Here is a 25,919-nt window from a genome sequence, read left to right as displayed (position 1 = left end):
TTCATTTTTGAATGATATTTTCTCTGTATATATAATTCTAGGTTATTTTATTCCACTATCTTTTTATTTTTATTTTTCTGAGACAGGGTCTGACTGTCATCCAGGCTAGAGTGCAGTGGCACAAACACAGCTCACTGCAGCCACAACCTCCCAGGCTCAAGTGATCCTCCTGCCTCAGTCTCCCAAGTAGCTGGGACTGCACGCATGTGTCTTCATGCCTGCCTAATTTTTGTATTGTTTTGTAGAAATGAGGTCTTGCTATGTTGCCCAGGTTGGTCTTGAACTCCTGGCCTCAAGCAGTCCTCCCACCTCAGCCTACCAAAGTGCTGGAATTACATATGTGAGCAAGAGCACCCAGCTTCCACCTTCCTTTTATTATGGGATTCTAATTCTAATCTTCAATTAGGCTGCTTGAAGATACCTCAGAGCTCACTGATGCTCTGATTTTATTTTGCTTTGTCTTTTTTTCTTTCTGCTTCATTTTGCACAGTTTTTATTGCTATGTTTTCAGGTTTACAAATTATTTCTTCTGTGATGTCTAATTGGCTGTTAATCTCATCCAGTGTATTTTTCATCTCAGTAATGATAGTTTTCCTCTTTATAATGTGATTTCAGGTAGATATTTTTAATGTCTCTACTTAATATGATCAATATTTTTTCCAGCTGCTTGAACATATGGAATGCGGGTATAATAACTTTTAATGTTTTTGTCTACCAATTCTATACTCTGTGACATTTCTGGATCAGTTTATATTGATTAATATTCATATTCACATCAGCTGACTCTTCCTGCTTCTTTCCATTCCTGGTAGGTTTAGATTGGATGTCAGACACTATAAATTTTATAAATTTTAACTTGTTGTATGCTGGGTATTTGTATTCCTATAAATATTCTTGAGCTTTGTCCTGGGAGTATAGTTAAATTACTTTGAAACAGTTTGATCCTTTCAGGCCTTGCTTTTAAGTTTTTTTGGGCAAGACCAGAGCAGCATTTAGTCTAAGTTTGCCCCATTACTAAGGCAAAAACCTTTCTTGGTACCCTATCACATGCCTTGTGAATGATGAGGGTTTCTACTATGAGTGAGGGAAAAGGGAATGATTTCTAGCTCTGTGCAAGCTCCAGGGAGTGTTCCCTCTAATCCTTTCAGGTGGTTCCTTCTGCTGAGTACTTGAGAGCATCCCTCTGTATATCTCCGGTGCGCCCTGTCTGTGTAGCCCTTTCCTCTTTGGCACTCTGCCCTGTAGCAATGTTAGCCACTTTAGCCTCCTTAGACTCCACTTAGAGACTGACAGTCTCCTTGAGTTTAGGAAACAGGTCTCAGAGTCCGGGGAGGCCTTATTAAGCAAGAAAGATTAAAGATCATCTTCTTGGTGTTCTTATAGAAACATAACACTCAGCTACTTTGTGAAAAAATGTAAAAATTTAGAATATAGATACGGTAACTCCAAATCAAATGCCAGAATGAAACAAAATTTATTAAATGAACACATGTACTCATTCATTCAGCAAATACTTATTTGTAGACCTACTATGTGCAAGTATTTCCCAGGCCCTGGGGGATATAGCAGTGTATTAGTCTGTTTTCACACTGCTGATAAAGACATACCCAAGACTGAGTAATTTATAAAGAAAAAGAGGTTTAATGAACTCACAGTTCCATGTGGCTGGGGAGGCCTCACAATCATGGTGGAAGGCAAAAGGCACATCTTACATGGCAACAGACAAGAGAGAATGACAACCAAGTGAAAGGGGTTTCCCCTTATAAAACCATCAGATCTAGTGAGACTTATTCACTACCATGAGAACAGTATGGGGGAAACCACCCCCATGATTCAATTATCTCCCACTCGGTCCCTCCCATAACATCTAGGAATTATGGGAGCTACAATTCAAGAGGAGATTTGGTTGGGGACACAGACAAACCATATCAAAGAAGTGAAAGTCCCAATGCACAAGCAAGGATGAAATGGGAGTGGGGACATATGATAACTGAAGAGCCAACTTAGAGGATTCTGATTCTCTGCAAAGGCAGCCTCCCACATTGGCAACTTCAAAGCAACCTGGACTCTTCACTCAACCAACAGAGATAAGAAGCAGAGAAATATCTCCCACTGAATGATGTACCCGGTGCTCACAGTATTTGTTGGCATTAGACCACTCTCTTCATTCCTTTTCTGACAGTGATTTTCAACTTTTTTCAGCACAAAGGACCTTATTTGCTACCTTCATTTTTCCAGTCTACACATTCAGCAGTCACCTTAAACAAAAGGAAACACCTTTCTCTGTTTGGAATTTGTATCTACCTGTATGTAGTAGCTTGAACCTCTAAGAAGCAGCCAGGGTTTCCTCAAAGCTAAAGCTTGCCTTTACCATAGAAGTAGAATAAAAGGCTGAGTGCAGTGGCTTACACCTGCAACCCCAGCACATTGGGAGGCCAAGGTGGGAGGATCGCCAAGAATTTGAGACCAGCCTGGGCAACATAGCGAGACCATGTCTCTACAAAAAGTAAAATAAAAATTAGGCAGACATGCTGACACATGCCTGTAGTCCTAGCTACTTGAGAGGTTGAGGTGGGGGGATCACTTGAGCCCAGGAGTTTGAGGCTGCAGTAAGCTATGATCAGGCCACTGTACCCCAGTCTGGGAGATAGAGAAAGACTCCATCCTTGAAAAAAAAAAAAAGGATAAAAATGTCTACATCTAGGCTGCAGAGAACTGCTCTAGAACCCCTGATGATACGATTTCAAATAAATCCTCAAAGAAACACAACTTTGCCTCCTCCAAAGCAGTTTGAATGCTTCAAAAATTTCACAACTTTGCCTGCTGCAGTCGATTTTTGCATATATCTTACAGCCACTACCACAATTACAGGCTTAAAAGTATAGAAAGTAATAATAATAATCTCATCTGCCCTTCCAAACACTCTCAAAACAAACAAAAAACATGCCAGCTAAATAGCTTTACAAAAAAACAGGTCATTTCAAGAAAAGACATCTAATTATGTTGACTCTGATTACTAGTAATAACTTGGAAGTCTTAAGAAATTTAACAACTTCAGCTTAAAACAATTAAACAGAACTATTGACGATAAAATCACCCCCAGACTCAATATATCTACAGATGCAAAAAGAATTAGATGGCTTGCTGATTCATTGTCCCTTCTGTTCCCAGTCCCAAGTGCCTAACACGTCAAAGAACAGATATTAAGGCTTCGTTAAAATCAGAATTCATAGGAGGAAAGAATTTTTCAGCAGCATGATTTTTACATTTGATTTTTCAATTTTGGATCCTGAACTTTCCAAAGTTATAGAACTGAAAAATATAAACATATAAGGAAAACTTTCCATTCTATGTATGTATGTATTCCATTTATATAAGTCAAACATGGGAGTTAGGCCTTCAACTAATAGACATGGACCTCAAGGTCATTTGGAGTATGCAATCTTTTTATTGATAAATTCTTTCCTAAAGGATATGAAGGCTCTCTGGACAAATATGCATCATATATTACAAGGAAACAACTTCTAGTTATATCTATTTCCTTCATCTAGCAACAGCTTAAACCTGTACTCAATTTGGAAAATCCTTAAAAGGAATCTCTACTCACCACCTTGAGCACTGCATTAAAACTGTAAGAGGAAACTTGCCAATTCTCAGCAATGTAACTATCAGAAGAAGCTCTAAGCAGGAACACTAGGAGATTACTGTACAAATAGACGATGTTAACTCATGTCATGTCAGGGAAAAGTAAACAATGTACTTTATTTCGTTGTATTATCTGCAGAGCATACACATTACTCCATATGCTCTGACAGTACTAAGCTACTTTCTAGCAAAATATTCATGGGTTATTGTATGATTAATGAATATTGTTAGCGAAGGAATGATTGAAAGAATTAATGGCTTAGGTTGGTAAGGTTAAGCAAAATCTCCATGTGATTTTTTTCAAGAAGACAATGAGGTACACTAAAGGCATTTTAATAAGGCAAATAAATGTCAGTGTTATGACAAATGGAGTTTCATTTAGTGGACAGCTAGTTCGTAGTAAAACTATGAGCTTTAGTTAGTTAAAACCACTTGTAAGATGGCAAAACCACTTTAAGTTAGTTAGTAAAACCATTTATAAGATGAACACCGTTTCCAAGCCTGAAAGAATTATTTTTTGTCTGAGAAAATGACAGACAATTATGCTTAAAAAAAGCATCACTCACAGATTCCTTTCCCATCTTCTTTTGTAGACGTGTTTGCCACTGGACGGCTTGCATGACAATGGCTTCCCACCTTCTTTCAAGATTTACAATGATCAGCTGCATGGGCTGGTGGTCTGCATTCAGATTGCAAGTCTCCCGGTCATCCAAAAGATGCTGGCATAGTCGCAGAATGGAGGCAACTCCTCGACGTCGTTGCTTGATTTCACGACAAAGGGACTGCAACATAGAGAGAAACCAATCTATGAGTGTTTATAGGGCAGAGTTCCCTAAAACATGAAACACCTTCTTCCATCATAATTTCAAATTGTAGTGATACACTCAGCTACCAACAATAGGACAAGAAGAGCTCTGATGTCCCTTTTAGAATGGAGGCCTCCTACAGAAGTCCAATATGCTAAAGAATGTAGCTGCATCCCATTCCTCCACACTTTTTCACTGATTTATCCCTCTGAAATGTAGGGTCCTCCCTAGACACCTGGGTAATTAACAATTTCTAGCCTAATGAAATAAATCATTTAGGTCAGATGAATGCCAAACAGATTGACATGCTTTGACATAAGGTTGAAGGAAACACAGAAGACAGAAAAATCCTCCAAAAGGAAATAGAATTTTTCCAAATTTACTCCTACATTCTTTGGAGGCAAAAAGTTCAGTTTTCTACTGGCTGAGAACAAGTTAAATAAGATTGCAAAGAATTTTTATATATAAAATCTATTATCTGAAAAAAAAAGATAAGCAATATTCCTCTTCCGAAGCTTGATTAACAAAGCAATAATGTTCTGAAAGCGAAAATTAAGATACTGGATTATTACTGCACTATTTGTTGGTTGCTGTGTTTCTTTTAATAGACATTCACACTATTTAAGAAGGACATGCCGGCACCAAAATAGCATTTTGCCCCCAGAAGCATTTGTATTGCTGCAGTGACCCTAAACTGAATGATTCAAGCAAAATAGTGGGTACACATGTCTAAAAATATTATATCCTTTCTTTGCCTACGGATAGTGTGTAAGTGATATTCTAATTCGGAGCCTTCAGGAGAAATGATGATTATATCCACAAACATCACTGAATTACTAATCTCCTTCTACTGCCACAATTGGACTGTTGTAACAGTTAACAGATTGCTTATTAATCAACAAGGGTAAACAAGACAATGCAATTTCATTTAGTGTGAGAGTTTTAATGCCTGAAAGTATTTGTGCTTAAAATGTTAATCTAGATAAGGCTTCATTAGAAGAAATCTTAAAATGATTAAGTGTGGTGCGCTGAAATGTGCATGGAGTGGGGGTATCAGATCAGCAGGTGGACATTTCATACAGATGTCCCACTTATTGATATAATGCATGCTGGAGCCATTTAAATGACCCTGACTCAGTAATGGCTGGAATTCTATTATTTCTGTAATGAGAGAACTCTGTACCTTTAATATTTCTGAATTTTAAATAAGGTGAATGACAAATTCCCAAACCTCTATTTATGGCAAAATATGACTAGAAATTTTATTATTCAATTTATACCAGCGCAGCAGTTTCAGTTATGTTTCTTGAACTTATCCTTATTTATTTTCCTAGAGTTCATTACTATTTCCCTATATAAGTCCTGATATAACCACCATGTCTGACAAATTTCTTTACTGCTGCTATTAATTGGTTCAGTGCTGAATGAGGAGAAATCCCTAAGACATTCAAAGATAAAACCTAAGCCTACTAAGGCAACTGGCATTGTTACCATCTCTTCCTACAACCCTGTCAAATGTCTCCCCTCAACCCCACGTGCATGTTCTCTTTCTCTCTCTCCCTCTCTGTCTCTTCTTCTCATTCAAACACACAAACACACACACACACATCCACACACACCCTTCAATTTATCTCTTGCTCTAGAACGACTGTTGGGCAAGTCAAACTATGAAGGCCACCTAATACCTGTCAATTTGGGGCCCAATATTAAACACTTCAAGATAACATTACGGCCAAATGAAATTGGCCCAAGTGAGTCCTATAAATATTAATATTAAGGATTTGGGGTTTTGTTTCTGTTTTGTTAACTTGTTAAGCGTAAAGGCCTAGAAAAATCAAAAGAGATGTTTCTGTGCCATAGAACTGAATTTTGCAAAACTCTCTTTAAAATAAAGTTAACTAGCATAATAACTGTATTTCTTAAGCCAACAAAAAGTCCCAAAGTTCTTAGCCAAATGAAAATTTGCAATGGATGGCACTAAAGGTATGTGCAGAGTTAGCACAGGCCACATCAGGCAACATTTGCAAAGCACCCCAAACAGACTTCATTCACCTTATAGGCATTTTCAAAGTTCTGAAACAGGACATCTGAGGTTGCTAGGAGAAATTTTTCATAAAGATCACTGGCCATAAATTTTTTTGTAAGTATCTAGAATGTATCCAGTATTTTAAGTATCTAGGTGATCCCCACTTCTATCTTAAGATGAATAATCAAGATGAATACAGTGGTTTAAAAACTAAGAAGGCAATTACTGTTGATATTCAATATCTGATTTTTGGATATTCACAATTCTGCAGGGTTTTTTTTTTTTCCTTTAAATGAACACAGGGCTTAGTCTACATTCTGAATTAAAAATTTATCCTACATGTGCACTTGGGAAATAATGCTACTTTTAAAAAGGAGGGGAAAATTGGAAATTTTACATGACCAACATATTTTTCCGTACTTTTTTATACCTAGAAGATATAATTAATAAAATAACATTCTTCTACATAAATGGGCTTCCATGACAGCCATTAAAATATACATATGCATTTGTAATCAAAAATTCATAATAAAATCAGTGGATGTGCTGGCAACGTTTCTTAGAATCAGTAGTTTATATTATTTCCATAATAAAATATGCATAGATAGAAACAATTATTATAACTATCTTTGGCTTCATTTCAGAGAAAATGTGCTTTGAAACAGAAACTCAAGGTAAGTAACCTAAGTAAAGCACAGAAATAAGACAAACACATCCCTACCTCCCTGATCTCCTCAAATGTGTACTGCACTTTCCATATGCTAGGCACCGTTTCAGGAATGAAGGTTTCAAAAAGGAGCAAGTTCTCTTTTTCCCTCAAGGAGTTGAGAGTCTACTGGAAGTAAACTATACAAATAAGTACAATATCAAAGAGGATGGTGCTAACAGAAGTATGTGCAAGTTGCTATTGAAGAGTCAATGAAATCTTCAGGGGAATGGTGTGAACCAGATGGACCAAGATGGGTGGTGGTGGTTACATGGGTAGAAGGCTGAGAGGTATGTTAAAGTGGAAAACAAGTAAGTAGCCTCTGGCAGTGGGAGTGCCTGGTGTGCTGGGGAGAGACAGTGAAGCAGCTGAGCTGGAAAAGGAAGTAGGAAACAGAAAAGTTTGAAATGCTTTTCATTATTGCCATTTTTAAGCATTTTCCTTGATATCTAATGAGATCATGTTGGTTCCCACGCATAGTCATATTGCCTTCCTAGAAAACTACAAAGAAGAGGGAAACAAAATTTAAAAAGAAAGAAAAACACAACTATCAATATGCCTAAGAAAGGGATTCCAAGTGCTTTTATATTTACCTATAATTTGATAATCTTTAGGCAATTTCGTCTTGCAAGGTTAAATCTGTTAGAATGGAGGTCATTATCTGTCTTTTTTCCCCCTTTATAATGATCTCCGATCCACATTATAAGGTAGTTACCAACAGGCTTAAGGCTTTTGTTTCACATTTGTAAACTGTCAATTTGATTTTCAATTTACCAGTGGCAATGTGCAGGGGTGTTTTTTGGTTTATCTGGGTTTTATTCCTCTACTGACTTCCTCTGTCACTCTTTTCAACTGTTTAAACCAATCATATTATTGAGCAAATATGCAATATTATTCCTCACATTGGCTTCAGTTTAACACCGTTGAAGTTAAGACTTTCAATACTGGTATTTAGTCTTCATTATATATCAAATATGTGCATATATGCAAACAGATAGATATTTACTTATATTTACTTGTATACACATAGTTGACATTGAATGTCATATAGTTTATAAAAGGATATAAATAAGCTTATAATAAAAGAAAAGCTTTATTTACACCAAGAACTGTTACAGCAAATGAGATGTAAGAACCAGATCAGAAAAAAAGAGAGATGAGAAGGAAAATAATACTTTAAAAACACCAGAACTAAGTATATATTAAAAACGGAGAGAAACAAATTTAGCTGAGAAACTCCAAAGCAATTTGTCTCCAATATTTATTACATAATTTAACTTTGTAGGTTGATGAAACATCATTAGGTAGGCCAATATGAACAAAGTGGTGGGACTTTAGCTGATCTGTTAAAAAAAAAAAAAAAAAAAAAAACCCATGAAGCTATTCCCACTTTTAGACTTCGCCTTCTAAACTGATCAACTGTTTAACATCAGTTGAGCATGGCTTCTATGTGGCAAGCACAACAAAGAAGGTATAATCTGCATATATGATAATGTACCTGCCTTCAATCTAGCTGGAGAGAGAAGGGAAGCGTGAACAAACACAGGTGACTTCTAGTTTAAATATTATCAAGAGGGGCCAGGCGCAGTGGCTCACATCTGTAATCCCAGCACTGTGGGAGGAGGAGGCAGGTGGATCACTTGAAGTCAGGAGTTCGAGACCAGCCTATCCAACACAGTGAAACCCCATCTCTATTAAAAATATAAAAATTAGCCGGGTGTGGTGGTGGGTGCCTGTAATCCCAGCTACTCGGGAGGCTGAGGCAGGAGAATCGCTTGAGCCCAGGAGGCGGAGGTTGCAGTGGGCTGAGATCGTGCCATTGCACTGCAGCCTGGGCTACAAGAGTGACACTCTGTCTCAAAAAAAAAAAAAAAAAAAAAATGTCAAGAGAGCAGCTGCATCCCCTAGTTGTAAGAGTTTCCTAAAATTTTCCATGTGTTTTGCTGTCTCCTCTTTGTCTGCTACCTATGACCAGATTTTCTACAACAAGGGTCCTCAGAGTACGGTGCCCACGCCAAGCAGTATTCACATCACCCAGAAACTTGTTAGAACTGCAAATTCTCTGATGCTACTATACGTCTTCTGAATCAGGAATACTGGGGTGATGCCCAATAAACCATGCTTTAACAAGCAAGCTCTATAAGTGATTCCAATACATGCTAAAGTTTGAGAACACTAGTCTACAGGAAATAAAGAAACTTAGTTTTTAGGTAAGAGGATTAATCTAGCTGAGTAGACTTTTTAAAGTATAAAAATAGTAATAGAAATTTTACGTTCTAATTCTGGAATGAAACTGGTAGCCAAGAGCCTAGGGACCACAATTGTTGATGATCAATTACTTTCCTATTTTTATCAAATGACTGAAAAGAAATGAGTGAATCAATGAATAGATCTTTTCATCCAGTGATATCTTTATGTTACTAGTATTTTCTTGATGACCTCCAGAATTTCCAGTGCAATTATGTATTAGGTCATTTGGATCCAGTATTTGGTGATTTTACTCTTTTTTGTCATTTTTATCAAATAAGTCATTTGCTAATTAATGACTCTAATACATATGGCATTGTGCTAAGCTAAAAAGAAACTCTGCTCCCAGAAAGCACACATAATAAAGCAAAACAATGATGATTACTTGGAAGGTACAAGGTACTCAGGTACAGATAATGTTAATGCCTGAAGCTATACTCTAATAAGAAATAGAGCAAGTGGGGAAAATAAGGGGCTATTCTGGTACCTCTATGCTTCTTTAGAAGATGCATTTGTCTGGCTGCTTTGGGATCATTGTTTTGTGGGGGAAGGTTAGCAAATGATAATTTTCATAGCAAATAAGCATTCATTGGGCATCATTTATGTGCCAAACTTTATACTTTTCATTATGGAATTAGTGTTGGTGGATAAGAGGCATGTAATAAAATGTACCTGTTCTTAAGAGCTGGTGGCAAAGAGAAGACACTGATTCCTCAAAGTGAGAGAAATAAATACGAGGCAAAGGTTTTCTGTAAGACCATCAGGTTGTAGTAGGTTCTAAATAAGGTAAGAGAGGTGAATGTGCTTTGAGAATAGTGAGGCCATGACCCAAATGTAAGGTGTGATTGATAAATATGCTAAACTATGGGCACTGAGTTTGAGAATAAAAAAGATCATGATTAACTGGAGTAGACAGATTAGGGTTTGTGGGACTAAAACCAGGCTGTGAAAGTCGCTGAAGGTAAGAAAGGTGGAGAGAAGAGAGGACAGGCATTACAGGTTGGGGAGCACACATTTTAAAAGGCCAAGAAGCCATAATTTTTGTAACATTTTAAAACAAGATGGAAGTTCAAGTGGGGTGTGGTAATAATCATTATTCAAGTATTGATCTATCCATCCAAATGTACTTATTGAGTGCCTTTTATTTGCCAAGCAGTGCTCTCAGTGGTGGGGATATAGCAGTGAGCAAGACACACAAAATGTCTACTTTCATAGAATTTACATTCACATTTGTATGCATGTGAATGATGAGAGGCTGGAAACAAAACATGAAATATACAAGAAAATATCAGATAGTGCTAAAAGCTATCAAATAAAACAGGGTGATATGACACAAAGTGGCTGGGGAGTTATTTTAGTTTGGGTTTTCAATAAAGCTTCTCTGAGAAGGTGACTTCACATAATAACAAGTTCAATGTAGAAACAAAATATCACCTAGTGTTCTGATGCTGTAATAGTGTAGACAAGATAATGTTCATACAATCAAGACTAATTTATGCCATAAAAGACTTCTTTTACAGTTAATTATGGCATATTAAAGATTAAATATAAGATATCTTTCAATAAAATAAGTAAAATTAAAAAGCTCTGGTATAATTAAGTCAGGAAAGAATAGTTTTTTCAACAAATGGTGCTGAGACAACTGGATATCCACATGCAAAAGAATGAATTGAACCCCTATCCCACACCATCTACAAAACTAACACAAAATGGATCATACTCTTAAGTGTAAGAGCTAAAACTATAAAAATCTTAGAAGAAAATATAGAGGTAAATATTCTTCATGTTGGGTTAGACAATGATTTTGTAGATATTACATTAAAAGTAGAAACAGCTTTTGACTTCATAGGCAATGGCTTCTTCTTTATGACACAAAAGTATAAGCAACTTTTGGGCTTCATCAAAATTTAAAGCTTTTGCACTTCAGATGCTACCATAGAAAAGTGAAAAGAAAAACCACAGAATGGGAGAAAATATCAAGACCAGTAACTCAATTTTTTAAGTGGACAAAGTATTTGAATAGACATTTCTGCAAACACATACAAATGGCAAAAAAATATGAAAAAAGGCTCAACATAATCAGTCATCAGATAAATGCAAATGTAAGCCATGATTAGATATTACTTCACCCCCTAGTAGGATGGCTAAAAAGGAAATAACAAGTGTTAACAAGGATGTGGAGAAATTGGAACCCTCATCCATTAGTGGGATTGCAAAATGGTGCAGCCACATGAAAAAACAGTATGACATTTCCTCAAAAAGTTAAACATAGAATTACTATATGATCCAGCAATTTCCTTTTGAATATATACTCAAGAGAACTGAAAACATATGACCACATAAAAACCTACACACAAATATTCATAACGGCATTATTCATAAAGCCAAAAAGTGGAAACATGTCAAACACCCATCAACTGTCAGTGGATTAAAAAAATGCAGTAAATACATATAATGTAATATTATTTGGCATTTAAAAATGAAGTACTTATACATAACATGGATGAACCTTGAGAACATCATATTAAGTGAAAGAAGACAGATACAAAAGGTCACATATTTTACGATTCCTTTTATATGAAATGTCCAGAATAGGCAAATACATAGAAACAGAAAGTGGAATAGTAATTGCCATGGCCTCCAGTGAGGGGCAAAAAGCGAGCTAATGGGTAAGGGGTTTCTTTTAAGAGTGGTGAAAACATCCTGAAATAAGATTTTCTGGTATGTAAATTATATCTCAATGAAAATATTATTTTAAGAAAACCTCTTGGTAAGGCCAGAAATATATTATCAACCCCATAAATGATTATACAATCAGAGAATTTACCATTCTGCTAGGGTGTGTCATACAACAGATGCTAATGATATAACTAATACCATACAATCACCATGGTTCTGCAACCATGGGTGGATACAAGGATTAATTTACCAATGCAAACTTGTAGGGTTTGTTTTTTTTTTAAGTTATGGCTATAAAATGTCCTCAGATAGAGTCATTACTACATTATACATACATTCTGCCATATACATCTATGTATTTCTGCCAACAGATCAGACATTCTGCTGTATGATAAAAATAATGCAGTGTCATTTTTAATATAGCTGTCCTACTCCTAGAAATAGCATAAAACATAAACAGAAAAGTAAACATAGAAGACTATGAATCTGAAAGAGGAGTTAAAGCAAATGTGGGAAATGAAGAATGTTAACTAAATCTAATTATTGCAGTGATGAATTTCATATATAATCATATACATCTTATGAAACTGTAATCTATTGTGGTGTTAGTATCAGTACAAAAATGAGAGACCTGACATATAAGATGTGCTTCACATACTTTACCAAAGATCATTCTGAGTCGACTATATGCATCTGAACCAATACAAAATAAAAATAATGTTATATTCTCTTCAAATATTTCATCAAGATTCACTTGAAGCCGGGCGCGGTGGCTCGCACCTGTAATCCCAGCACTTTGGGAGGCTGAGGCAGGCGGATCACGAGGTCAGGAGTTCAAGACCAGCCTGACCAACATGGTGAAACCCCGTCTCTACCATAAATACAAAAATTAGCTGGGCGTGGTGGCATGTACCTGTAATCCCAGCTACTCAGGAGGCTGAGGCAGGAGAATTGCTTGAACCTGGGAGGCAGAGGTTGCAGTGAGCCGAGATCGCACCACTGCATTCCAGCCCTGGTGACAGAGAGAGATTCCATCTCAAAAAAAAAAAAAAAATTCACTTGAATACAAAATAATAGCCTATAATCATTGGGACTTATCAATTGCTGGAGCACTATTTTAAATAATATTTTCTTAGTTATTTTCACTAATCTCCAGTAGTAATGACCAAAATTTTTTGTATATTTATGTGTGCCACACATTTTAAAAAGTACTTTATATGTATGGAATCATTTAATCCTCACAGCAACACTACAATATGTGTGCGTGCGTGTGTGTGTGTGTGTGTGTGTGTGTGTGTATTATTGTCATCTACCTATTTGACAAACGAGGAAATGGAGACACAGAGAGGTTAAGTAGCTGACCATAGGTACACAGCTAATAAGCAACAAAGGCAGGATTTTAACCCAGGCAGCCTGAATCCAAAGCTGATTCACAAAAACAATATGCTACATTGCTTTTCATAAGAAAGCTGAAGAAGCCTGTATGATTTCTACATTTTCAGACAATCTTGTCCCTGACTTCTAACCAGAAGTGGCCATAGCCAGAAAGTTATTGTTAAGACAGCCAACAACCTCTTTCTGCAAAGGGAAGGAGATTGAACCTTTTTAGAGGTCCAATCTTCACAGGCCTGCAAATATGTAACAGTTAGTAATCTATACAAAATTTAAGCTCAGGGTGGTTATAATAACAGGGATGGGAAAAATACTGATTCATTCATTGAACAAATATTTATGGAACAATTTTCATAATAGACAGTGTTGTAAGTACTTCAGATATTTCAGTGAACAAAACAGACAAAACCTTTTCTCAAAGACCTCATATTCCTGGGGACAGTGGGAGTAATCTCTTTCCTGAGAAAGATGTAAATTATATAAATAATAAAGAAGAGATTAAAAAGGTAGGAAACATTCATTTAGGCAAGTGATTATCAACATTTCCAGCAAAGGGTCAGAAGCTCTTTTGGTCCTGATAGCTCTATTCTCTAGCCAATTATGTGTTTAACTATACCTTGTATATAAATGTTGCAAATAAGAATTTGTATCTTGGAATTGCAAGAAGTAATTCTTCAAAATAGCAAAACATTAAAATACCTCAAATGAAGTATGAATAATGACTTGCATATTTTAAAGAAAATATAGGCAAATGACATCTGGCTCTTTTAACTGATTACAAACTTAAAAGACAACGTCAGCCAATATAGAGATTCAGCTCAGTTGCAAACCCTGGAACTTAATCTATATTGAAGCTAAATATTCTATAAGCATGCAGTGAAGTGCAAAAAATAGCAATTGAAAAATGACATGATTAAATGGCACGACATGCAATCATTTGCTCTCAATTATATCAATGTATCTTCTTCATTTCTAGGAGTCAGGCAGAAATATTGTTTTTTAAATGCCTCTATTAAATTGGTCACCAATAATAAAATAGATGAGAGCCCTAATAAGCTCATTTACATAACATACATCATATACTACAGAAGTATTCTCTCCAAATAGTTTTGCTCATAGATTTGTCTCCTGGTTGTCATGAGACTTTGCCACATTAGCAGATTTTAAAAGCATAACACTGTCTTCAGGACCATTTGTAGAAAAACGTTTACGAAACTTTTCTAGTTAACCCTTGGCAGGATCCTTATTGCTAATTATGGAAAAGGTATTGATATAATATCTTGGCTGTCACATTTTATTATGGTGATGGTAGAAGCAGAATCTAAGTTTGACATTTTGGAAATATCATCTAATTGCAAGTCAGAAACAGAGAATGACAGTTTTAAGTAGATTATAACTTCTTTCAAAACAGCAAACTGGTTTATTCAATGTAAAAGCTAGATTTTAAAAATAGCATTAAAGCTTCCTGAGTTGGTTCACCAAGCATATTTCTATTGGCTCTTGAAGAGGAGCTGGGTAGTGTGCCAGGTCCTCTTCAATGTACAATGTTTCGACATTGTACATGATATTACAAGTCTAGATTCAAACACTAAATTATTTCTTATAACCATTTAAAATAAAAATATTTTCAGTAAATCTTTTCATTTTTAAGAAAAATTACCTCCCCTCTGTTTGTTTACCCAGTCCACAAATAAGTGAGGTCTAAAGTTACTGCAATCACCTTTACCTCCATGGCCTTATTGACCTGACCTTTTGACCTAAAGATCTTAATTTTTCTTGCCATCTGGTATACTCACCAATCAAGTTGAATCATTAAGGGCAACCAGGACTATTAATTAATACTGTAAATTCTTGAAGATCCTTGGATGAATACATACATCAAAGGAAAAGAATCATTTTTTTACAAACATTCACAATTATGTTTTAATAGTTTGTATTCTTTTCTGTTAGAAAAAATATGTATTAATTTTACTTGGAAAGGAGCATTTCTATTCCTCTTGGCTTTTGTGTAGCTGAGGGCCAAAATATAATAACCATTCTAAATATGTAGACCCTCAGTGAGTTATCCCACGAATGCTGCGGTTATCTCTGTGTGGCATTCTTTAATTTCTTTGTTACTTTCCCTAAACTAAGTTACATACTTTTAAATATGTTTGTTTTTAAGAGCCAAACTCAGTGGCCAGTCAAGCTCAGTGTTTAGTTCATATTCACATGTAATTAATAATATGTTATATAGTTCCTTTTCTAAATTAAAAACACTATTAAAATTCCAGACATATAAAACAATATGAAGATTAAGTTACTCTAAAGAAAACTGTAATAGCTTACAGATTGCTTGTATCATTACTAAAATGCTGGTATCTATTACAGAGTCTCCCTGGAATAAAGTATGCAATTTTAGCAATAATCTGTTAAAAACATGTCCATTATTGTTAAAATGCTCAAATAGACTGCAATTATAGAAAGGTAACTTTTAGTAGTAAGGGGAAAAAGGTGCTGGATATAAACACGACTTAGCCATTATACTACAAAATACTTTTTCTTAAAACCCCACAATCACACTTTTCCTAAGCAGATAAGCATTAATTGCCATTTATTTTTATATTATTATATTTTGAAATCTATTTACAACATCCACTGTGCTTTTTATCTTTTATTGATTCTGTGGGAATTATTTCAAAGTAATTCTGGGGAATGGATGAAGGCGTTTTCCTTCTCTAGATTATTTGTTGATTCTAGCTACCTGAAATCATCTTTGCTTTTAATAGATCTTGGGTATTCACTGGTCAGGTCAAAGGATATGCAGGACAGTCTTGAAGAAAGGAAGGAAATGATTCAGTATGACAGGGTACGGTGCCATACACCCAGTCAGTAAACTCTATGAAAAAAGAATCATAATAAAAGGCCACAAAAGGGTATGAAATAACATTAAGAAAGAAAGCAAGAGAACACAGGAGCTAGGATGATGACCCAAGAGAAATTCCTAGGGATAATGTAGAACACACAGGCAACCTGACTCATGGGAGAGGACAGATTATTTACTAATTAGTTTCATGACTTGCTCAACCCTGCTGCATGGTATTTTTCTTGCTCTCTCATCCATACATAGTTGGCTATTCTCCACCCTTCTCCTCTAGCAAGCCCTATTTTTCCAGACTTATTTTTAGCTAATATAGTCTTAATTTTCTAACAAGCCACTCCTAGAACTCGTCACAAAGTTCAGAGTGTTACTTGAAGTATAAATGCTAGGAAAAGGTATTTTAGGAAAGTTTTCCTATTATTCCAGAATGCTACAGAAGGGAAATAAATGGATTCAAGAACTCTAGGGACATAACAAGAATGCAGGAAGAGAGTCAAGCATGGGGAATAACACCTCTAAAAAGAAGGAAAATGATACTAGAGAGAAAAAGTTAACATTAGAAAAGACATACTGTTTATTCATTTACTCCTCTGTGACTCAGAAGAGGCAAAGGTAGAGATGGCTTTATAAACTTCATATTTCTGTTTTTATTTTCATAGCGTCTAAAATAAATAGCACATTTTCCTATGAGTTCGGACCACTGGGAATTTGCTTCTTAGCTCTTTCCTTTCCATTTGCGGTGGAAGCTCAAGGCAACTTGATTCCTTTTCACCAGTTTTCAGTATTCCCAGATGTGTGGTAATACTCTCAGGGTCATTTAGAAGTTTAACCAATACACAACAGCAAAATACTCTTCAAATATTATATTAGGTAGTAGAGAGATATTGACTAAATATTAGTCAACTGGTAAATTGTTATAATGATTATTTAGCTTCAAGCAGTATTTCAACCCTTTGAAAAGGAAATATAATAACTTCATTCATCAAACACTCTTATAGCTAAAACAAAGTGAAGATCTAGGAGAATTTTTCAAGACCATTTTCCTGAATAAAGCTAATTTTCCTTTAGAGGAATAAATTTTATTTTCTTCTGGGAAAAGACACCACACCTCTCTCCTGCCTGCTCTCTCAAAGAAGATTGAATACATGGGAGGGTAGTACTTTCATTTATGCCATCTAACATTTTGGCAGCAAGACAGAACACAAGTCACTAATCATAAAGGTGTTTTATTTGAATATCTGAGAAGCAATGTGGATTGAAAAACAAACCACAACTAAAGAGTTTTCTCCTAGTTTGATAATAACTACTTGTGCAATCTCAGGTAAAACATGTAACTTCTATGTGCCCTCCATACTCTTTCTCTAAAATGCATTGATCCTTTAGGCTCTAACATCTTCTGGGATCAAATATTATATAACCTTATTCTGAGACAGGATAAATGTCCTCTGGTGATCTAAGATGGACTTTAAAAAAATAATTATAAAATACAATTTTGAATATCTCTCAAATAAGATATAAGTTGGTTCTCATCTTCTCTGATTAACTTCTAGGGGTGTCAGAATATTAATTTCAATATGCCTTTATTGCTGGCTTTAACTGGATAAGTGTGTTGTTGCAATAATTTGCATGAAACAACCTTGTTTGGTCTCAGATTCTGTTCATGTCTTGGTCGTGTTCTAACACCTTCAAAGTCTAACTCCAAATAACATTATAGTGAGAACCACATGTGTAAGCAAAGCAAACAAGATTGAAAATGTAACTTCCATTGTTGCTTTGATAAAGTTTTGAAATTTGTTGCACCAGTATTTTATTAAGAGTTAGAATGGCATGTGACATAGTTTGGACAGCTGTCCCTGCCCAAATCTCATGTTGAAGTGTAATCCCCTATGCTGGAGGTGGGGCCTGGTGGGAGGTGTTTGGGTCACGGGGGAAGATCCCTCATGATTTGGTGCTGTCTTCATGACAGTGAATTATTGCAAGATACGGTCATTTAAAAGTGTGTGGCACCTCCCCATCCCCCTTGCTTGCTCTTGCTTTTGCCTTGTGTTGTGCCTGCTCCCCCTTTGCCTTCCACTATGATTGTAACTTCCTGAGTCCTCCCTAGAAGCTGAGCAGATGACAGCACCATGCTTCCTGTGAAGCCTGCAGAACTGTGAGCCAATTAAACCTCTTTTTTCTTTTTATAAATTACCCAGTCTCAGGTATCTCTTTATAGCAATGCAAGAATGGCTTAATACAGTATGACTAAACAGACACTCATTGGCTCTTTTGCTGGTGGTCTTGGCTTGGATAAGGAGTAAATGGGTCTTGAAACATCCTTCCATTTCCTAAAAGTCATTTCTCCCAATCATGACTAAAGAAAAATAAAGAAGGATATTTTGAGAAAAGGCAGAGGGCACGAGGAAAAAGGCAGAGGGCATGACGGAAAAGAGGAACCTAGGTTACTGCCTAGTCTATGCTTCTCAAAAGAATATTCAACATCAAACCTTTCAATCTATTAATTCACTTATCCTAACAATATTAATTTCAAAAAAGAAAGAAAAATATCCTTGAGAAAAAAGAATGTGATATTCCAAATGTAGAGGGTATAACTTGGGATTTAATCAGCCATTTAGAGCACCAGTAAAATTAAAAGAGATAAGTTAGGCCATTTTTTTTTTCCCAGATGGGAATAATGATTTATGTCTCCGCCCTCTCTGAGAGGTTTTGGGAGGATTAATGAGCTAATGTCTGTAAAGCTCTTTAAGCTCCTTGTATGGAGGTGCAACATAAACACAAGGTGAAAAATGATAGCAAACTCTATGCTGAGTTGAGCTCCCAAAAGTAAAGTCCCTGGGAACGAGAAACTGTTGCAAGTTGAGATGGTAAATCTCTGAGTTCCAATGCCAGAGGAGCCTTGGTTTGTTGTCATATGTGTTTTTAATTCTGCTTAAAATAGTACTTAGTAGTATTAATAAGCATTTCTATATTTCCTATTAATCATAGTAGCCCCTGTGATCATCATTTTTTGTTTGTTTGTTTTTTTGAGATGGAGTTTCACTCTTGTTGCCCAGGGTGGAGTGCAATGGTGCGATCTCGGCTCATGGCATCCTTCTCCTCCTGGGTTCAAGCGATTCTCCTGCCTCAGCCTCCCAAGCAGCTGGGATTACAGGCATGTGCCACGACGCCTGGATAATTTTGTATTTTTAGTAGAGATGGGGTTTCTCCATGTTGGTCAGGCTGATCTCAAACTCCTGACCTCAGGTGATCTGCCCACCTCGGCCTCCCAAAGTGCTGGGATTACAGGCGTGAGCCATTGCACCCAGCCTCATTTTTTTTTGTTTCTATGCATCAAATGATAACAGGTTTATTACCTATATTTTACAGAGTAAAAATTGGGATGTGAAAGTTACAAAGCCATCAAGGATAACCCACAAGAAACCAATGGTTCAACGTTATTGGACTATGGCCTGGATTGGTATTCTGATGTAGGCTGCCAGCTGGCTCTGACTGTGTGATCCTGGGTGAGTCATTTAATTTATCAGAGATTTGGTTTTCTTCTCTTCGGAATAAGGAGGCTAAGTTAGCTAGATGAGCTCAGGTATCAATTGGTGAGGATATTCTACCATCTTCTAAGCACTTCTTGAGTATCTAGTGACTCCAAGGCATTGTCTATAATACTATAAAGGGCATGCAAAACAAATAAAACTGCAAGATACTTTCTAAAAGTTTATACGTTAGTCTGTTGACAAGATACACAGACTCATAAGTACACATATTTGAATAATATTCAAATAAGCATACAAAACAACACAGGAATTTCTTCAATCACTTATCTCCAGGCCTCCACACATGCATATATTGTTCTGTTTCCTCCCCTCCACTTCAGATCTCATTTTAGAGTCACTTATTCCAGGAATTTCCTCACTTCTCTTCATGAGAAAACACCCAAGCCTTCCCAGGAATGTCTTGTGCACTTCCATAGCACACTATGTTAACTCCCATCCAACCACATCCACATCCTACTCAACTTGCATGTTTCACTGTCTGTATCTCCGTTTAGCCTGTGTGTTCCTTGGAAGAGGACTATATATGGCTCACCACAGTATCCACCGTGCCCAGCACTTGACACAGATGTTTGCTGAAGAGAAGGGTGTTGAATAAATTAAAAATATCTCTACTTATACTCCCCAAATCATCTTGAACTAGTTCTCATTTCTAACTACCAGAACCTCTCCATTCTTACATACATTCTATTACTTACAATGCCTTTCATTAAACATTCCCTTCCTTATTTAAAGGGGAGCCTGGGCTGATCCAACAGTTAGCATTCCAGGGACAGATGGACTTTTCATGGGAGTGAGGCTTTCTCAGAAGATCTCCTCCCTCTTCCCCACCCCTACCAACAAACCAGTTCAGAAATCCTATCATCTCTAACCCAGCCTCCTAGGAGGATGTCAGCAAGATGGCAAAATAGGACTTTCCAGTGCTCATCCCCTAAACAGACACATCAATTTGAACAACTATTCATACACAAACATACCTTCACAAGAGCTAAGGAAACCAGATGAGAGATTACAGCACTTGGGGGTAGCACAGAGACAAGAAAAGATGTATTGAAAAGGCTAGGAAGGAAACTTTTACATTATAGCTGTCTCTCCTTCCCCAACATGGAAAGACACCCACCACTTGAGGCAAGGAGAATGAATTGAGTACCTGACTTTATCTGGGACACTAGCACCAGGCTAGCCCCTACAACCCCAAGCACCACTCTGGCGTCTGCATCCCCAGACTACAGCTTGGCACTCATGGACCCAGTCTCCAAGCCTCCCCTACTGTCAGGCTGGCACATGCACACCCCAGCTCCAGGTCAGCACGTGCAACTTCAGACACTAGGATGGCACCCGTGATTCTAGGCAGGAGGCTGCTATCCACGGTCCCAGTCTCCAGGCCAGCCCCTGCAGCATCACACTGCAATGGACTCAGGGTCAAAACCCATCCCAGGAGACCCTAGCACCAGGACAGCTACTGGGGAACCAGCCTTGGAGGCCTATTCCAGCATCAGGCTGGCCCCTGTGGCCTTAGGCTCTAAGCTAGCTCCTGCAGAGATAGCCTCCAGGCCATTATGCACAAACCCAGCCTCCACGCCCTACCCTGCAGAGCAAGGCTTCAGGTCAGCATCCATAGCCCCAGGTACCAGGCTAGAACCCATGGGCTGAAGCCAATGATAGAGGTTCCAGACCAACGCCTCATGGACCCAGGCTCCAGGCCAGTCACTGTTGCCTTAGGCTCCAGTGTGCCCTAATATACTCCAGCACTGGGCTGATACCCACACACTCAGGCTCCAGGATTACCCCTGTGAGCCCAGGATCCAGGCTGACCCTAGTATAGCTCCAGAAGCCAGGTCCACCTCCATGACTCAGACTCCAGGCCTATCCCCAAAGACCCAAGCACTGGCCTATCCCAGTGTTAGGCCAGCCCCCACAGACTCAGGCTCAAGGCCCACAGAGTACCAGGTTGACACTAGAGAACCCTGGCTGCACCCAGCCGCCACAGACACAAGCTTCAGGCCTGTCCTTGTAGATTCTAGCTCCAGGCTCATCCCAGTGGACCTAGCTCCAGGCATGATCCTATAGACCCAGGCTCAAGGCAAGTCCCTATGAATCCAGGTGCCAAGCCCACCCACCTGCTGACCCAGGTAGCAGGCCAGCCTGGCCATGGACCCTACCAGATGTCACACTCAGAATCTCTAGACCAATTGACTGGTGAAGAGTTTTCCCTGATGAAGTGAGTCTGTAAAGACTGGAATAGGTGGCTACTTCTTGAAATGTGCAGGCACAAATGCCTAGCCACAAGGATCACAAATAATCAGAGAAACATGACAGTACCAAACAAACAAAATAAACCATGAGTTAGTGGCCCTAAATGTCTTCTTGGCAAATAATTAAAAATAATTGTCTTGGCTGGGCTCATGCCTGTAATCCCAGCACTTTGGGAGAATCACTCGAGCCCAGGAGTTTGAGACCAGCTGGGCAACATGGTGAAACCTTGCCTGTACAAAAAATTCAAAAAGTTGCTGGGTGTGGTGGTATTCACCTGTAGTGTCAGCTACTCAGGAGGCTAAGGTGGAGGGAACCCTTGAGCCCAAGAGGTTGAAGCTGCAGTGACCCAAGATCATGCTGCTACACTACAGCCTGGGAGAGAGAGTGAGATCCTGTCTCAAAAATTAATAATAATAATAATAATAATTGTCTTAATCTCAGTGGGCTACAAGAGAACACAAATAAACAAACAACTAAACAAAACAAACAACTAACAAAACTAACAAACAACAACAAAATTAAACAACTAAACAAAATCTGGTAAGCAATACACAAACAAAACTACAGTTCAACAAAAAGAAACAATAAAAATGAACCAAAGAGAAATTTTGGAGCTCAATGACTCAATGACTGAACCAAAAAATTCCATAAAGAGCTTCAACAGCAGACTCAAGCTGTTGAAATTTTGGAGCTCAATAACACAATGACTGAACCAAAAAATTCCATAAAGAGCTTCAACAGCAGACTCAAGAAGAAGAAAAAAAACCACAGAGCTTGAAAACATTGTTTGAGATTACCTAGTAAGTAGAACAAAAAGAAAAAAAAAAGAAAATGAGTGAAGAAAGCCAACAGTACTTATTGAGCCCCACCAAGTGAACCAATGCATGCATATGAAAGTCTCAGACCAAGCAAAGCCAGAGAAGGGGGCAAAAAGCTTATTTAAAGAAACAATGAGAGAAAATTTCCAAAATCTGAAGAGGGACATGAACATTCAGATCTAAGAATCTCAAAGAACCCCAAATCAATTAAATACAGATATCTTCACCGGGACAAATTATAATCAAATTCTCAAAAGTCAAAGACAAAGACAGAATATTGAAAGCAGCATGAGAAAAGTAACTCATTATTTACAAGGGTAGCTTTAACACTATCAGCAGATTTTTCAGCAGAAACTTTGCGGGGCAGGAAAGAGTGGGAAGATATATTCAAAGTGCTAAAGGAAAAGAAAGTATTCTTGGCAACCAAGAATACCATATTTGGCAATGATGTCCTTCAGAAATAAAGGAGAGATAAGGATTTTCCTAGAGAAATAAAAGTTGTGGAAGTTCATCACCACTAAACCTGCCTTACAAGAAATGCTAAAGGAAGTTCAAGTTGAAACAAAAGGATGCTAAAAACATGAAAACATATGAAAGTATAAAACTTAGTGTAAATGTAAAGATAAAGTCAAATTCAGAATATTCCAATAAAGTGGTGGTGCATAAATCACTTGTAACTCTAGTATAAAAGGTAAAAGACAAAAGTAATAAAATAATTATAGCTAAAATAGTTTGGTAATGAATACATTTTACATTACATATGTAAGATATGTGAATTGTGACATCAGTAAAATGGGGGAGGAGGAGAAGTTAAAATGTAGTTTTCGTATGTGGTCACAGTTAAGCTGTTAATATCAGTTGCATACTCTATGCAAATGGTAACCAAAAGGGAGCAGGGTGGCTATCCTTTTATCAGACAAAAACTCACAAGAGACAAAGATGGTCATTTTATAATGATAAAGGGGTAAATTCACCTAAGGGATATAACAATTATAAATATATATGCACTCAACACCAGAGCACCTTTATATCTAAAGCAAATGTTGACAGAAACGAAGAGAGAAATAGCAATACAATTATAGTAGGAGCCTTCAATACCCTGCTTTCAATAATGGACAGATCAAAATTCCAATGACTTTTTTTATAGAAATAGAAAAAATAATTCTAAAATTTATGTAGAACTACAAAAGACCCTATATAGCCAAAATAATATTAAGCAAAAAGTAAAAAGCTGGAGAGATCACACTTCCTGATATCAAAATATACCACAAAGCTATAGTAATCAAAACAGCATGGTACTCACATTAAAAACAAATGCATGTAGTCCAATTGAACAGAAGAGAGAGCCCCAAAATAAATCCACACATTCATGATCAATTTATTTTCAACAAAGGTAGCAAGAACACGCCATGGGGAAATAACAGTCTCTTGAATAAATTGTTGGGAAAATTGAATATCCACATGCAGAAGAATGAAACTGGACCTTTATCTCACACCACATACAAGAATCAACTCAAAATGGATTAAAGACTTAAAAGTAAAACATAAAACCAAAATTGCTATAAACTTTCCCCCTAGAAAACATAGGGGAAAAGTTTCTTGACATTGGTCTGAACGAGTTTTGGGATATGACCTCAAAAACACAAGAAACAAAAACAGATTGATAGAATTACATAAAACTAAAAAGCTCTGCACAGAAAGGAAATAATCAACAGAGTGAAAAGACAACCTACTGAATGGAAGAAAATATTTACAAACCATACATCTGATAAGGGGTTAATATCCCAAATAGACAAGGAACTTAACCAAACAGCAAGAAAACAAATAATCCAAATAGGCAAAGTCCCTGAACAGATATTTCTCAACAGAAGACAGGTTTATGAAAAAATGCTCAACATCACTAATCATCAGAGAAATACAAATTAAAGCCATAAGGAGATATCACCTCACACCTGTTAGAATGGCTATTATCAAAAAGACAAAAGATAGCAAGTGTTAGCAAGGATATGGAGAAAAGGGAACCCTTGTACACTGTTGTTGGGAATGTAAATTAATATAAATATGGAAAACAATATGAAGTTTCCTAAAAAAATTAAAAGCAGAACTACCACATGATCCAGCAATACCACTTCTGGATATATATCCTACGGAAGTAAAATCAGTATGTCAAAAAGATGTCTGCACTACCATTTTCATTGCATTATTCATAATAATCAAGATATGGAAAAAACCAAACTGATCAATGGATATAGAAAATGTGGGATAAACACATTCATACACATACACACACTTACACACACACACATAATGAAATGCTATCCAGTCTTAAAAAAGAAAGAAATCCTGTCGTTTGTGACAACATGGATGAACCTGGAAGACATTATATTAAGGGAAATAAGCCAGGCACAGAAAGACAAATACTGCGTGATCTCATTTATATGTAAAATTTTAATAAATTGAACTCAGAGAAGAGATTAGAATGGCAGTTGCCAGAGACTGGGCTAGGGGATGGGGGTGACAGGGGTGAAGAGATTTTAGTCAAAGGGTGACAAAGTTTCAGTTAGAAAGCAAGAAAAATGACAAGTATATGAGGTGATGGATATGCTAATTAGCTTGATTTAATCATGTCACGACATATACATATATCAAAACATCACAATGTACACTGTAAATATGTTCAATTCTTATTTGTCTGTTATACCTTAATAAAGCTGGGAGGTGGGGGGTGGAAATCCAATCTCTTCCCTCTCACTGTAATTGTCCCATATCAAACCCTCAGGGCATATCACCTAAGTTACAGAATAGCAACCTCCTAATGGGACTTTCTCCTTCCAGGTTGGTTGAAACATGCTCTGCAAGACCACCCTCCTGCTCTGGAACACTGAGGACATCCCTGGTAAATTAACAAAGAGTAGGCTACTTGCTTTGCTTGCAGCCCC

General features: G+C 37.1%; 1 protein-coding gene across 5 annotated transcripts in view; it reads right to left on the bottom strand.

Annotated features, from left to right (window-relative positions):
• The window catches only part of AKAP6 (A-kinase anchoring protein 6), a 624,611-nt gene that overhangs the window by 57,148 nt on the left and 541,544 nt on the right, over nt 1-25,919 (bottom strand). For all 5 annotated transcript variants that reach the window (XM_055097463.1, XM_014347547.3, XM_034937404.3 and 2 more), the window contains one exon: nt 4,212-4,427. In XM_055097463.1, coding sequence (XP_054953438.1) covers nt 4,212-4,427 — 216 coding nt within the window. The remainder of the gene's footprint in view (nt 1-4,211; nt 4,428-25,919) is intronic.

The sequence above is a fragment of the Pan paniscus genome, chromosome 15, assembly GCF_029289425.2.
Source record: "Pan paniscus chromosome 15, NHGRI_mPanPan1-v2.0_pri, whole genome shotgun sequence".
Lineage (NCBI taxonomy): Eukaryota > Metazoa > Chordata > Mammalia > Primates > Hominidae > Pan > Pan paniscus.
Note: the sequence above shows the minus strand (reverse complement) of the source record. Positions and strands in the feature narration are given on the sequence as shown.